The 13977-nt window shown below is 35.4% G+C and overlaps 1 protein-coding gene across 3 annotated transcripts in view; it reads right to left on the bottom strand.

Moving 5' to 3' along the window:
• Positions 1-13977, bottom strand: part of LOC128854727 (titin) — a 210627-nt gene that overhangs the window by 78275 nt on the left and 118375 nt on the right. For all 3 annotated transcript variants that reach the window (XM_054089038.1, XM_054089040.1, XM_054089037.1), the window contains 2 exons: positions 13609-13739; positions 5039-5198 (listed from right to left, as the gene is read on the bottom strand). In XM_054089038.1, the coding sequence (XP_053945013.1) occupies positions 5039-5198; positions 13609-13739 (291 nt within the window). The remainder of the gene's footprint in view (positions 1-5038; positions 5199-13608; positions 13740-13977) is intronic.

Raw genomic sequence — 13977 nt, 5'->3', positions numbered from 1 at the left:
TTTACTAATAAAGTTGTTCAATAACAAAATTGGATATACAGAAGTCAATAAATGTTTAAATCCTGATGAAATGGAACATCAGTGCAAAACCAGTATGCAGTTAGCACTGGAGGCCGAATGTGATACCATTAGTTTGGACTCAAGTTCCCCTCTTATTCTCAATGTGGTGAACTACTTCTTATCTCGGATAAACGATGAAATACTGTGGAGCGACACAGCGACAGAGGAATTGTTCAACGGTCTCCACTTCCTCCTTGTTCCTACAGCTGCAACAGAAATAATTTGAGGGAAACCCCACACCTTTAGGTAGCGCCCGGTGACAATCACAACCACCATACTAATGGACGATCAATCTATATGGATGAGGAACCTAGTTTTGTGTTAATTTCTTCTAGGCGAGACCTGCGTAGTTATCTCACAAATGAGCTTGTGGTTCATCTATCCTACGTTAAATCGATGTAATACTTCTCTAAGACTATTTTACTTCGAAGTCTCTTCAGTACCAAGGAAAGGATTTTTTATAAACAGCGCTAGATCGTCCGCATTTTAATCATATCAAAAGAGGAGCTAAAAGTTCAAACAAAGACTGTAAGAGAAGTAGGCTGTCTAGTACTTGACATTAAAAGTATTTTTTTTTTAGAAAGTGACTAAGCATAAGTCTTCTGGTATTTTTTCTGTAGTGTTTTTAAAAGTTTTCACTTTTTGGCACATTAACTCTGCTTATGTTTGAATATAAAAAAGGCACTCCTTATATTATTTACAATTACGCTGTCAAGCTAGTTTATTTGATTCGTTTCTGTATCTTAAGACAATCCTCAGATGCTTGAAATTAAAATTATTTGCAAATTTTCTACCATTTCCACATTTTAAATTTGAAATTGAATAGTTAACATGAGTCAATAAAGGAAATAGTGTTGACGAAATATTGGGATTGTATTCGAAACTGCCATCTTCATTGAACTTAAACTCTATCAGTACACTGTAACATTATAGGTATGATATTTAGGATGCCAGTCATAGCTCTTTAGCATTCTTGATTTGCTGCTACAAAAGTTACTCTCTCATTATGAGTGGGTTTTCTTATACACAAATACAGACTTTATTTTTTAAGGTACCAAAAAGGATAACACTATGCTCCTCTCTCATATTGCGGCTTTTGATAAGTATCTCATCAACTTATCAAAAGTACATACCAGCTAAAATATTCTCGTTTGAATGTTCCTGAGTAGACGAACACGAGAATAGCTTGTGCTGTTTACATCGGAAGATATGTTATTAAAATAATAGGTCTATTTATAAGTTCGTGCGGTTTTACAACAGATGGCGTAACTTGATTATTATTCCATCGATCCACATTTCCAAACATTCATTGGAGAGCTACTGTCGTAAGGCACAAACGTCAGTATAAGTTTTTTATTTGAAGCGTAAACAACAATATTTTTACCACACTTGAAAATGTCGAATTTCGTGCCAAATAATGTGTTTTTGCGGGGAATTCTTCTTCATTATTTTAATATGAAGAAAAAAGCAGCCGAAAGTCATCGTATCTTGGTGGAAGTTTATGGTGAGCATGCTCTATCTGAGCGAACGTGCCAGAAGTGGTTTGCACGCTTTAAAAGTGGTGATTTTGGCTTGGAAGACGAAGAACGCGAGGGTGCGCCGCCAAAGTTCATGGATACCGAATTGGAGGAATTGCTCGATCAAGATCCGGCTCAAACGCAAGAAGAGGTTGCAAAAACTTTGGGAGTTGATCAATCAACCATTTCCAAACGTTTAAAAGCCATGGGAATGATCCGAAAGGTAGGCCATTGGGTGCCGTATGAATTGAAGCCAAGAGACGTTGAACGCCGTTTTATGGCATGCGAACAACTGCTTCAACGGCACAAAAGAAAGGGTTTTTTGCATCGAATTGTGACTGGCGATGAAAAGTGGGTCCATTACGACAATCCAAAACGTCGGGCAACGTATGGATACCCTGGCCATGCTTCAACATCGACGTCGGCGCAGAATATTCATGGCCTGAAGGTTATGCTGTGTATCTGGTGGGACCAGCTGGGTGTTGTGTATTATGAGCTACTGAAACCGAATGAAACGATTACGGGGGATGTCTACCGACGACAATTGATGCGTTTGAGCCGAGCACTGCGAGAAAAACGGCCGCAATACGCCGATAGACACGACAAAGTTATTTTGCAACATGACAATGCTCGGCCACATGTTGCACAAGTGGTCAAAACATACTTAGAAACGCTCAAATGGGATGTCCTACCCCACCCGCCGTATAGTCCAGACCTTGCGCCATCCGATTACTATCTCTTCCGATCGATGCAACATGGCCTGGCTGACCAGCACTTCCGTAATTACGATGAAGTCAAAAAATGGATCGATTCGTGGATTGCGGCAAAACCGACCGAATTTTTCACAAAGGGAATCCGTGAATTGCCAGAAAGATGGGAAAAAGTAGTAGTAAGCGATGGACAATATTTTGAATATTAAATTTGTAACCATTTTACGTCAATAAAGTTTCAAATTTCGAAAAAAAACCGCACGAACTTATTCATATTCCTTGATTTCTTTTCAAGTTTCAATCACTTTGAGTTGGTTTTAAGCGTTGGTATTACTTTTTTAAATGTGAAATAGCTGTCAGTGTCAAAATTGCATGTGATTTAGAAAAAGACCAGCCGATAAACTTTTAATAATGTATATTAGTTACACTAGGAATTCCCTGCTGAAAATTTTATCAGATTCGAGGTACATATTTTTTCAGTATTCATTGATTTCATCATGGAAAGGCTTACACCTCAACAACGTTTACAAATCGCACAATTATATTACGAAAATCGAAGCTCTGTAAAAAGTGTTCAGACCAAATTATGGTGTTCAGCGGTAAGACCCATTTTTGCTTAATGACTACATTAATAAGCAAAATTCCCATATTTAGGCTGAAGAGTCATTCAAGACCAGCCAACCATTGAAAACAATAGTTTGGTGCGGTCTGTGGGCTGGAGGAATCATATCCACCCATATTTCTTCAAAGACGTGGCTGGCGCCCATGTAACAGTGAATGGTGTATGCGCCATGGTAAGCGTATTTTTAATACCGAAAATTGATGCCCGTGACCTCCATAACATTTGGTTCCAACAAGATTGCCCAATCAATTTGAATTTTCGTTTTTTTTAATCAATTTAAAATACGAGACCTCTAAATTGATCACACTTTATAAAACCTATCATCGCCATCGCAAAGCTTATATGTTTTCCCATCATACTATTATATTTATTATATTATATTATTATATTATTTTATTCCTTACTTATTATTTTTTTGTCTAAAAATTTAGTTACGAGTTTAAAGAACGCATTGAAGCAGTAAATGGAAATTTTAATAAATATTAAGGTATCATTAGCTATTATATTCCTAATGCAAAATTCTACAGAGAAATTTATCACTAAATTACGCTCTGAATAGCATTTCATAAACTGAATATTAAACAACTTACATGTGTGTACATCGGTGTTGAAAAGAATAGCAGCGCGACATATTGCAAAGTTTTGGCTATTTGCTTGTCTTTTTATTGCATTTTTTTAATTTCTTTATAAAAACAACAAAAAGTTTAAACCTTTAAACTTTATACAAAATTTCATTCAAAACTATATTTTTATATTGGATTAAATCTTATTTTCCTCATTGCAACTATATAATCGTTGTTGACTAGATGTACTCCAATGCTTTCATAGCGACGTCCGGAGTTCCACAAGGCAACATCTTAAGCCCCTTGTTATTTCTTATTTTTATCAGTAACAAATCGATTTGTTTTACTAATTCTACAGTTCTTTAACATGTTGCCGGGCTGAATATATGTGTTTTCATCTATTTCAAACTAATCAGGCGTCGTTACCAACTAATCTGAATGACGCTTCAGCCTGGTGTCGAATCAATAGTCCACAGTTAAATCTAAGCAAGTGCGTTTGCTTCTCCTTCTCTATACTTAATGATGCATTTACAGCAATCGACTGACTTATGCTAGGTGCAGATTTTGATCAAAATTTTCATTTAATACTCTATTAATGCTAAGTTGTGTTCAGTGTTTGCTTTTATTCGCTGCTTTAGCTCACATTTCATATAACCTCTTATCTTGAGCTATTATTTACGTGCTTCATACGCTCCAAGCTGCAATTTGCTCCTTTTATCTTCTTATCTTACGTTTTGAGGTTCACTCGTTTAACTTTGAGATTTCAATTCCCTGACGTGCGGTAATTGGCTTAAAATCTCTACAAAGCAGAGAAAATATTATTTCGCTCATCTTTAACATTAATAAGAGTGTAATTGATTCACCACACCTCTTCGAGTGCATTTGATTCCATATATCTAACTGGACTCTCCGTAAAACTTATATATTTTGCACAAAGTGTATCCGCACTGCCTTTGCTCTAATATTCCTATTCCTAGAACCGTGAATGAATTTAATATTCCCTCGTCAAAGAACTCAAGATTTTTCTAGGCCTACGTCGGAATTAAAATTATTGTTAAATGAAGGGTAATTTCAAAATGTGTAACGCCTATGTATGCCTAAATAATCTGTTAGTAACTTTGCTATCTAAATTAAATAAAAAAATTTAAAAATTTCAAAAAATGTTCAGTAAAATTTCGAACTTGCCAATCAGATTAATTAGGCAATGGCTTACCCAGAATCCTTTTTAAAAATTCTGACCAAAAATTTAATTTCCAATTTAAAATTTTGATGCAATTTTATTGAATATTTTATAATTCTTTTATAAAGTTTAAAACTTTAAAGCTATATGCTTTTTCTTGTAGTAAAGCTATAAAATAATAAAATAAATATAAATATTCAAAACTTTGCATATTTGTCATATTTGTCGCGCTGCTAACATTGCAAACACAGGTGTATATACATATGGAAGCCTATATATGTGTTTAAATATGCATGCACATAAGTACTCACACGTACACCGATATATATTGAGATCAAAGAGCAATCAGTAATGGTAAAATCAAATTGTTTTCACATGATACTTACAGCGTATACGCAACGAAACCGGATTACTGGCGCCCTTCCCCTCCGAATTCACAGCCAAACACGTGTAATCACCAGCGGATGCACGTGAGACACTCTGCAGCACGAGTGATTGATCCGAAAGGATGATGCCAGCTGAAACGTTGGAATGCAGTTCCTTGCCCTGCCGAGTAGTCAAGTAGCCATATGAGTCAAGGATGTGTTGATATTGTTGTTGCAGTTCGGTAAAGTGGCAAAGTGCAAGTGTAGCGTTGCGTAAAAGAACCGAGAAGAGATTGGAAATAAAGTAAGAAAATTGAGAAAAAAGAATATTTATTGTGTTTTTTAAATCCACGCGAAATAACGTGTAACAAATGGTGAAATAAACGCATCAGTGCCAGCAAGACAGCGAGCGCGTGTCGATGACGACGAAGGCGCGCACAATGCCAGCTACGCGAGTACATGGCCAAGGAATTGTCTCGGCGTATGTGCACATACATACGTGATTGTGTATGTAAGTGTTCACGGTTTGTATGTGATGATGGTATAATAGTGTTGATGAAAGGGATCATAACGCTTTTGATTGCAAGGATGCTGCCGAATCTGCCATGTATTGCTGCAGATGATGATGGAAGCGTATGAAAATTATGTCAATCTGAATGATCAGGGGGAGAGGGTGAGGTTAGTGGCGGTCGTAGTGTTGGTAAAATAATAATGAAGAAGTTGCGTAAAATAGTGCTAACCATGGTCGCGTTTGTGAGTAGCAACAGTAGTCGTGCAAGTAAGGAATAAAGTAAGTAACGAATAAGCTAAGTAAACAAGAAGATTACTTTTGTGAGAGGGCAAACACTATAAAAAAAGGATATGTTGAAATTAAATTTGTGATTTTCTCACGCACATACTTATGTATACTGCATTAAAGGAAGTAAGAAGTGTGTGTATGTACACATATGCAGTTTTGTTTTTATACTGAAATACGTGCGGATATGATGTAACGCAACTTATAAGCAGTTATGTGGAGTATTACAGTTCAGGTGTACATATGTTTGTACTGGCTTGTACTGTTTAATGGAATATTGGCAGCCAACTATATTTTTGTTTTTCACAAAATTCTCGGAAATTTTCGCAGTTGACCTTGAAGGAGAGAAATTAGCTTTACCTATGTATGCAAAGTTAAATTTCATACTATATAAAATATTCAGGGTAACATTTCTAGGTAACTGTGCATAAATTATAAATGCTAACGAGATGTTTACGGTGACCATTCATTCTATTTTTCAAAAGTTTGGCCTGTGCAGTTTTTCATAACAGGAACATCTGAAAATAATTTGTTTTTTCCCAAGTGCCCTGCCTGTGTCCTAAATATTATTCAATATTTTAAAATTTATAATCGAAGGAAAAAGTTTCTAAAAATCAAGTTGATTTTTGACATTTTCTTCTGTTGGCGGCCTTGTGCATTTTTACTCGTATACAAAAATTTAAAGCAAAGCAAACATTTTTCTAGAAATTTCTAAAATAAGTTTATTTAAAGTCAATTTGTAGAAATAATAATAAAATTTTTATTTATTTTTTTTAATTTAGATTTATATGGTTTTTGAGCTATGTGTATATAGAAAGCAAAGAATAATAGCTATAGCTGGTCAAAATGTTATGATTATTTGAGGGGCACTTTATTTCTTATTACAATGTTTTATTCATATGTGACCTGGTCTTTGAAAAGGTATCTTACGTGTCAAAAAATCATGTTTCACTTTTTTGTTGATTCGAATAGTGTGTGAAAGGCTCTTTAAAGTGGTGAAAACCAGAAAGTCATAATTTGTTTAAAAGTTTGTTAAAAGTAAAAAAAAAGAAAAGTACAAATACGAAAAAGACTGATTTTTTTGTCATGATACAAATAAGAATAACGAAGGCAATAATTTGTGCAAATTAAAAACTGAACCATTCCATATCATCTTCTGAATGAGTCAAATATAGTTCACCATCATCATCGCTGTTCGAACTAATATCATCGTTTTCATCGTTTTTAGGAAAATATTTACTGTAAACGGCACTAAACTCCTCGTCAACACTAATTTTTCACTATTTTGTGAACAAAAGACTAAGGGTGCGAGCAGAGTGAGCGCTGATGCCGAGCGGAGCCGAGCCGAGCTTATTGACGCTTATTTTCATGCGAGAAGAAAATTTGTATATAACACAGTGAATGCGAGAATCAGCGCTGAAATTCTGTTTATTCCATGTGTTTTGCTCTTATGTCATTTAATTTTGTTGTTAATTTGTGTTTATAAAATTGCTGTACACGGTAATGGATTCATCTGATGACGAGTATTTTGCTTCTCCTAGTCTGATTAATGCAATTATTAACACAAAAGAGTTTGGAAAACATCAACAATGCAAAAAAGCGCCCAAAACGCTTTGAAACTGTTTTCTCGCACTCATCGGCTTTGCTCACTGCTCTTGTCGGCGTTCACTGTGTTATACACAAGCTTATTTGTATTGACTTGTATGTAATCAGTTTTATCGCACTGACAATCTTTATCGCACTGACAATCTCGGCTCGGCTTTCAGCGTTCACTCTGGTCGCACCCTAACAGAAACGATTACATAAACGTAATAACAGAAAAGCCATGAAGTAGAATAAGGAGACGTAACACAGCTGTCAACTCTAAAATTGTCAATTTGACATCATATTCGTAGTCAGTGGATTTAAAAACCTTTACAAGCATTGAATATCTTGAATATGTCACTTAATAGGACTATGAATAAGTTCGTGCGGTTTTTTTTCGAAATTTGAAACTTTATTGACGTAAAATGGTTACAAATTTAATATTCAAAATATTGTCCATCGCTTACTACTACTTTTTCCCATCTTTCTGGCAATTCACGGATTCCCTTTGTGAAAAATTCGGTCGGTTTTGCCGCAATCCACGAATCGATCCATTTTTTGACTTCATCGTAATTACGGAAGTGCTGGTCAGCCAGGCCATGTTGCATCGATCGGAAGAGATAGTAATCGGATGGCGCAAGGTCTGGACTATACGGCGGGTGGGGTAGGACATCCCATTTGAGCGTTTCTAAGTATGTTTTGACCACTTGTGCAACATGTGGCCGAGCATTGTCATGTTGCAAAATAACTTTGTCGTGTCTATCGGCGTATTGCGGCCGTTTTTCTCGCAGTGCTCGGCTCAAACGCATCAATTGTCGTCGGTAGACATCCCCCGTAATCGTTTCATTCGGTTTCAGTAGCTCATAATACACAACACCCAGCTGGTCCCACCAGATACACAGCATAACCTTCAGGCCATGAATATTCTGCGCCGACGTCGATGTTGAAGCATGGCCAGGGTATCCATACGTTGCCCGACGTTTTGGATTGTCGTAATGGACCCACTTTTCATCGCCAGTCACAATTCGATGCAAAAAACCCTTTCTTTTGTGCCGTTGAAGCAGTTGTTCGCATGCCATAAAACGGCGTTCAACGTCTCTTGGCTTCAATTCATACGGCACCCAATGGCCTACCTTTCGGATCATTCCCATGGCTTTTAAACGTTTGGAAATGGTTGATTGATCAACTCCCAAAGTTTTTGCAACCTCTTCTTGCGTTTGAGCCGGATCTTGATCGAGCAATTCCTCCAATTCGGTATCCATGAACTTTGGCGGCGCACCCTCGCGTTCTTCGTCTTCCAAGCCAAAATCACCACTTTTAAAGCGTGCAAACCACTTCTGGCACGTTCGCTCAGATAGAGCATGCTCACCATAAACTTCCACCAAGATACGATGACTTTCGGCTGCTTTTTTCTTCATATTAAAATAATGAAGAAGAATTCCCCGCAAAAACACATTATTTGGCACGAAATTCGACATTTTCAAGTGTGGTAAAAATATTGTTGTTTACGCTTCAAATAAAAAACTTATACTGACGTTTGTGCCTAACGACAGTAGCTCTCCAATGAATGTTTGGAAATGTGGATCGATGGAATAATAATCAAGTTACGCCATCTGTTGTAAAACCGTAACGAACTTATTCATAGTCCATTAAAATTTTTCAAATTTGACACCAGAATCGTATTCAGTACTTCGAAAAATTTTTGTCACCGGGTCTTATAATTTTTTTTGGCATGGATGTCGGTACAACAGCTAACTTATTTTTTAAAACGATTTCTGCGATTTGTATTAACTTTTTCTTATTTATTTATATATAAAAAACAGTTTTTCACTGCTTCTGTGATTTTATTGATACTGTGATCTATCCTGAAGAAAATAAGCCAAACCGGATTGAAAAATATTAATATTTAAAAAAGTTACAAGGGTTTTTAGAAGTTTAAACTTTAACTGCTGTTTTCTCGAAAACTTGTTTTCGCACGTAAGGTACCTTTTCGTATACCAGGTCACATATATTAGTTTCAAAAAAGAATGAATATCAATCAAGAAGAAGTAATTTATTTGTTAGGTTCAGAATTCGATTAAGAAATAAAATAGCGAGCAAAACTGAGGGCATGATGTAGTTTTTTATAATATTTACAATATTTTTCGAGTTAAAATTTTATTCTTATTTTTTTAATTAAGTTTTTTAACTTTATACAAAATTTAAAAAAAATTTGCGAATTTTCCTCTAAATTTTAAAGTTTTTAGGTTGAGTTTTTAGAAAAATTTTGAGTTGCAGTTTTATAGCCCACTGAAATAAAAAAAATAAAGTGTAAGTTTTAAGAGGTAACAAAATTGCTTGGATATTTAATAACTACTTTTGCTGACTTTTGTACTTTATTCCATGCAAAAAAACCAAAAAAAAAATTTACAAAGAATAAAGCCAGTTCTCATAATTTGCACGTGTTATTTGAAAAAGATCACAAGAGCCGTCGTCAGGAACAAAATATGTTTTTGAATAACCGGGATTTTTCAGCTCCCTAAAACTTGCACTTTATTAATATATAAAAATATCCAATTGGCTATAAAACTGCATACTACACATTTTTTGGAAAAACTTAGATTAATAGGTATAAAAATTCGGATGAAAATCTTTACATATTTATATAAGAAATTTTTATATATATAGATGAAATGGGTTAGCATGCCCATGCGTAGTTTTTGATTACAAGGATTTATTTCGATGATGATAGCTTGCTCAGCATATTTTTCTTAAGCGATTATAGAACTAAATAAGAACCAGAAATTTAAATATCAATTCTAGCGCTATCCACCTACCCACTGAAACCAACGAATATTAAAAAAAAATTTATTCGCTGTAATAATTGGAATATTAAAGGGTTATAGATAAGCTAAGCTCATATCACTTTCATACCTTCGTGGAGTACAGTTGATTATACAGGGTCCGCCATATAACTTTACGGAATTAAAAATGCCATAAAAAAGAAACTACTCAATATTTTTCCAAACTGTTTTTTTTTATTTTGAAGTACAATCCTTCCGGTTAATGATGGAACACAACTTCATTCAAATGGCTGCCTCGGCTAGCGATACCAAGGTCTTTACGCAAAATTCGTCTCAATGATGTCTCCGAAATGTCCAATTGTTGAGAACGACGGTGAACTGATGTTCCTGGTGATTCACGAACACTCTCGGCCACAGCAGCAATATTTTCGGGTGTACGCACGGTTTTTGGTCGGTCACGCGTTGGTTTGTCAATAAGCAACCCAGTTTGTCTTACTTGGTGATTTCTTCTTCCCATTGCCGTACGTAATTTTCGTACACATTCTGCAACATTACCATGATTTTCAAAGTAATGTCGCAATATTTCCGAGCGTTCTTTGAGCGTATACACAACCATTTTCGTTCAGCGGAAGAATAAAACTAATTTTCTGTCAAATCAGATGACAGCTAAGTGTTACCATTCTTCAAATAATACCTAGTTCAAATCCGTAACGATAGATGGCGGGCCCATACGGAATTGATAATACCACAGAGTACTGTAGGCATGTATGACGTGAGTACCTATTAATACCTTCACCTTGTTTGGCTTGAGGGGAAGACAAGGGTTTCAGGGCCAGTTATGCTATGCTTAGCATCATAATTGATGAATTCTAAGGCGTTTATCGATACATTCGTCTGCGGTAAACTGAGAAGGGCTCAGACTTTATTTATTTCTTTTTTGCTACCTAAGATTTTGTCTTATGTCATTACATTCCGATGATATTTGGAAAAGTATTCTGGACCTAAGCAATAATAATGAACTGCCTTAGTTTTCAAGTGATGAAATAACTCCAACTTTTCCGATCCCTATACCTTTACAAGCTGAGATTTATACTCTTGGCCTCGTACGCCAATCAAATTTGAGACTTGTGTCCTAGACAGTTGCAGTATACAAACAGACGAGCGATGGAATGCATAAAAATCAAAATAAGGATGTCCATTGCTTAAACTCATTTTTTATTTAGTAAAAAAATATTCAAATCTATTGCATAATTTTAAAAATGTATTATAAAAGTCAAAGGGCACGCCCAGAAAAATGCGGATATAGTGGTTTTCCTCTTAACCCAAAAAAATGCGCATCGATGAATTTCAAAACGGACATAATTTACGGTGTTAATACTAATTTCCAGTAAAAAATGTGAGGGCACTAAATTGCAACCGCTTACGGTATCTGGGAGCATAGATGTAAATGAACTGATATTTTGCTTCGTCTGTCGTCCTTCACTATGTGCCAACGCCGTGTATTTCCCTCGTAGACTGATGATGAATATATCGTTAGCATATGCTAAAAATTGCATTCTCTCTTCTAGGCGCCTAGAGCTTTCTGTTATGAAATTTTAAATATCATCTTCGTCTAACATCTAAAAAGAAAACTTTGCGCTGTAGAACTCGTCACTTGATATCAAATACTGCATTTGTTCATCGCAAGTTTGAGTAGGTTGAATATATCTATAAAACTTATCATAAATTTGCCCCAGATAGGCAGATAGATGTATTCCAAGAATTTTCATTAAGTTCAATGTTAGATATCTAAATATCTCCGATCCTGCTGCTTTCTACCATTTCATCTCTTACTTAATCTTAAGCTTTTAGAAACCAGAAGAACTACTCTCTCCCTTCCTTTTTGTTAAACGGTGATACTGATTGCCCCTCTTTGCTTCAAGCTATTAAATTTCTTATACCAATTGTGCGAGCAATGCGCCCTTAGTTTACTTATTTTATCTACATAACATACAGCACCGTAGCACATAATCAAATGAAAACTCCTTACACGTGGTTAGTCATTATTATTTAAATGTATTGCCTCTAGATCGTATAAAGCTTAAAATGAATATCCGCTATCCACAGCTTCTTGAAAAAAGTGTTATTTTAGTGTAGTAAGAAACAAAATATTTTTTTAAAATACATGTTTCGAAATTTTAAAATTTTTTGCCCACCACCTGTCGATTATGTATTAGTAAGAAATTATTGCGGAAATGTATAAATATTTGAAAAAATTCCATGACGAGGGGCTCACACTTTCTATTTTCTGGCGCGTATTTTCCCTTGGCGACCTCGAGTAGATGCGTATATGGGCATCATCTGCACGTGTGTGTATATATGTCTATACCATATACAGTTTTTTACACGCATCCACTTTTATGCATATGTCTATATATATATGTACCTATATTTCATATACCGCATCTCCACTTTTAGCTCTAATCGCATCTACACATTTGGCCTCACTAAGAGGTCATCTGCCAGGAGCAAGCAAACAGTTGTCATTTACAAGTAAAAAAGGATAAAACCACATAAAATTACTTTCAAAATATAAGAGTTAAATAACGGACAAACGAATGAACGTAAAGTAAACTGCAGATGAGGCGTAAGAATGCTTATGCAGTATCAACAGGCCGACATAAAGATAGAACCGACAGACTAACTCATGCTTGAAGCGTCAGTAATGATTTTTTCCTATTTGCTTGTTAAAGCCTAGAAAATTCCCTAACAGCAGAAATGCATGGTGAAAGTCAAGTAGAGCGACAGGCTGGCAGACAGACAGCATATATGCATAAAAGTAAAGATGCACTGTTGAATTAATTTTTTCAAAACGTGTTGATCTCACACATACCATGTTGCTAGCAGTAGTCGTAGGCTTGTACATATATACCCCATATATGTATGTGTATTACTTTCTACATAAGAAAAAAAACTAACAAAAAGTCTATGTACTTAAATAAGTTGGATAACAAAAACAATAATGCCTTTTATTACAACTGTCTGGCAGCTTTGCGCTCGCACTGCAGCACTGCCTACTGGCATATTTACATATCTACAAATGTACATATATGATGTTAGCTACCATTTGCATGCACATACATACTTTACGTATACAGCCACAGCCACATATTGTGATCTATGCAATGAGTTGAAAATGCTTGCATATATTTGCTTTTTCAAACGCTTACTTCATGTGGCACTTTTTATGCTGTAAGCTTTTTGTGCTCTACAAATTTGTAACCATTTGTGGTGCACATTTCACTTAAGTGCTTTGATGGTTTAATGTGTTTTTGTGGCTGAGAAAATATAATATACAAAACTCATTTTTCGACTTTTTCTCCATTTGTGTATGTAAAAGTGCTCACTTTTGTAAGTCCTTTTGATTTATCAGACATTTTGGTACTTACATTATGAAACCACGACATTTTGTATGGCTTTGGATTTGATTGTATGACACATTCAAAATAAACGTCATCGCCCTCTTTGATATCGTCAGGATTCAATGAAGAACCCATTTTCAAATGAGCCGTTGGTTGATCTGTAAATAGAGAGAAAAAGTATTTTTTTATAGAGATAAATATAGTTTCAAAAACAACAATAACAGTAGGACCTGAGTCCTTACCTAAAGAAGAAGCGTTAGAGAAAAAGGAGAAAATATGAAGTGAAGAGCGCTGGCAGTAGAGAAGGTAATAATGTAAGTAAAATAACTCCAACGATTGTACTTAATAATGTTAAAACATTCTCGAGCATTTCCCTTGGTCTTTGCCGCCCTGAAA

The sequence above is a fragment of the Anastrepha ludens genome, chromosome 2, assembly GCF_028408465.1.
Source record: "Anastrepha ludens isolate Willacy chromosome 2, idAnaLude1.1, whole genome shotgun sequence".
NCBI lineage: Eukaryota > Metazoa > Arthropoda > Insecta > Diptera > Tephritidae > Anastrepha > Anastrepha ludens.
This window is presented reverse-complemented; position numbering and strand designations above follow the sequence as displayed.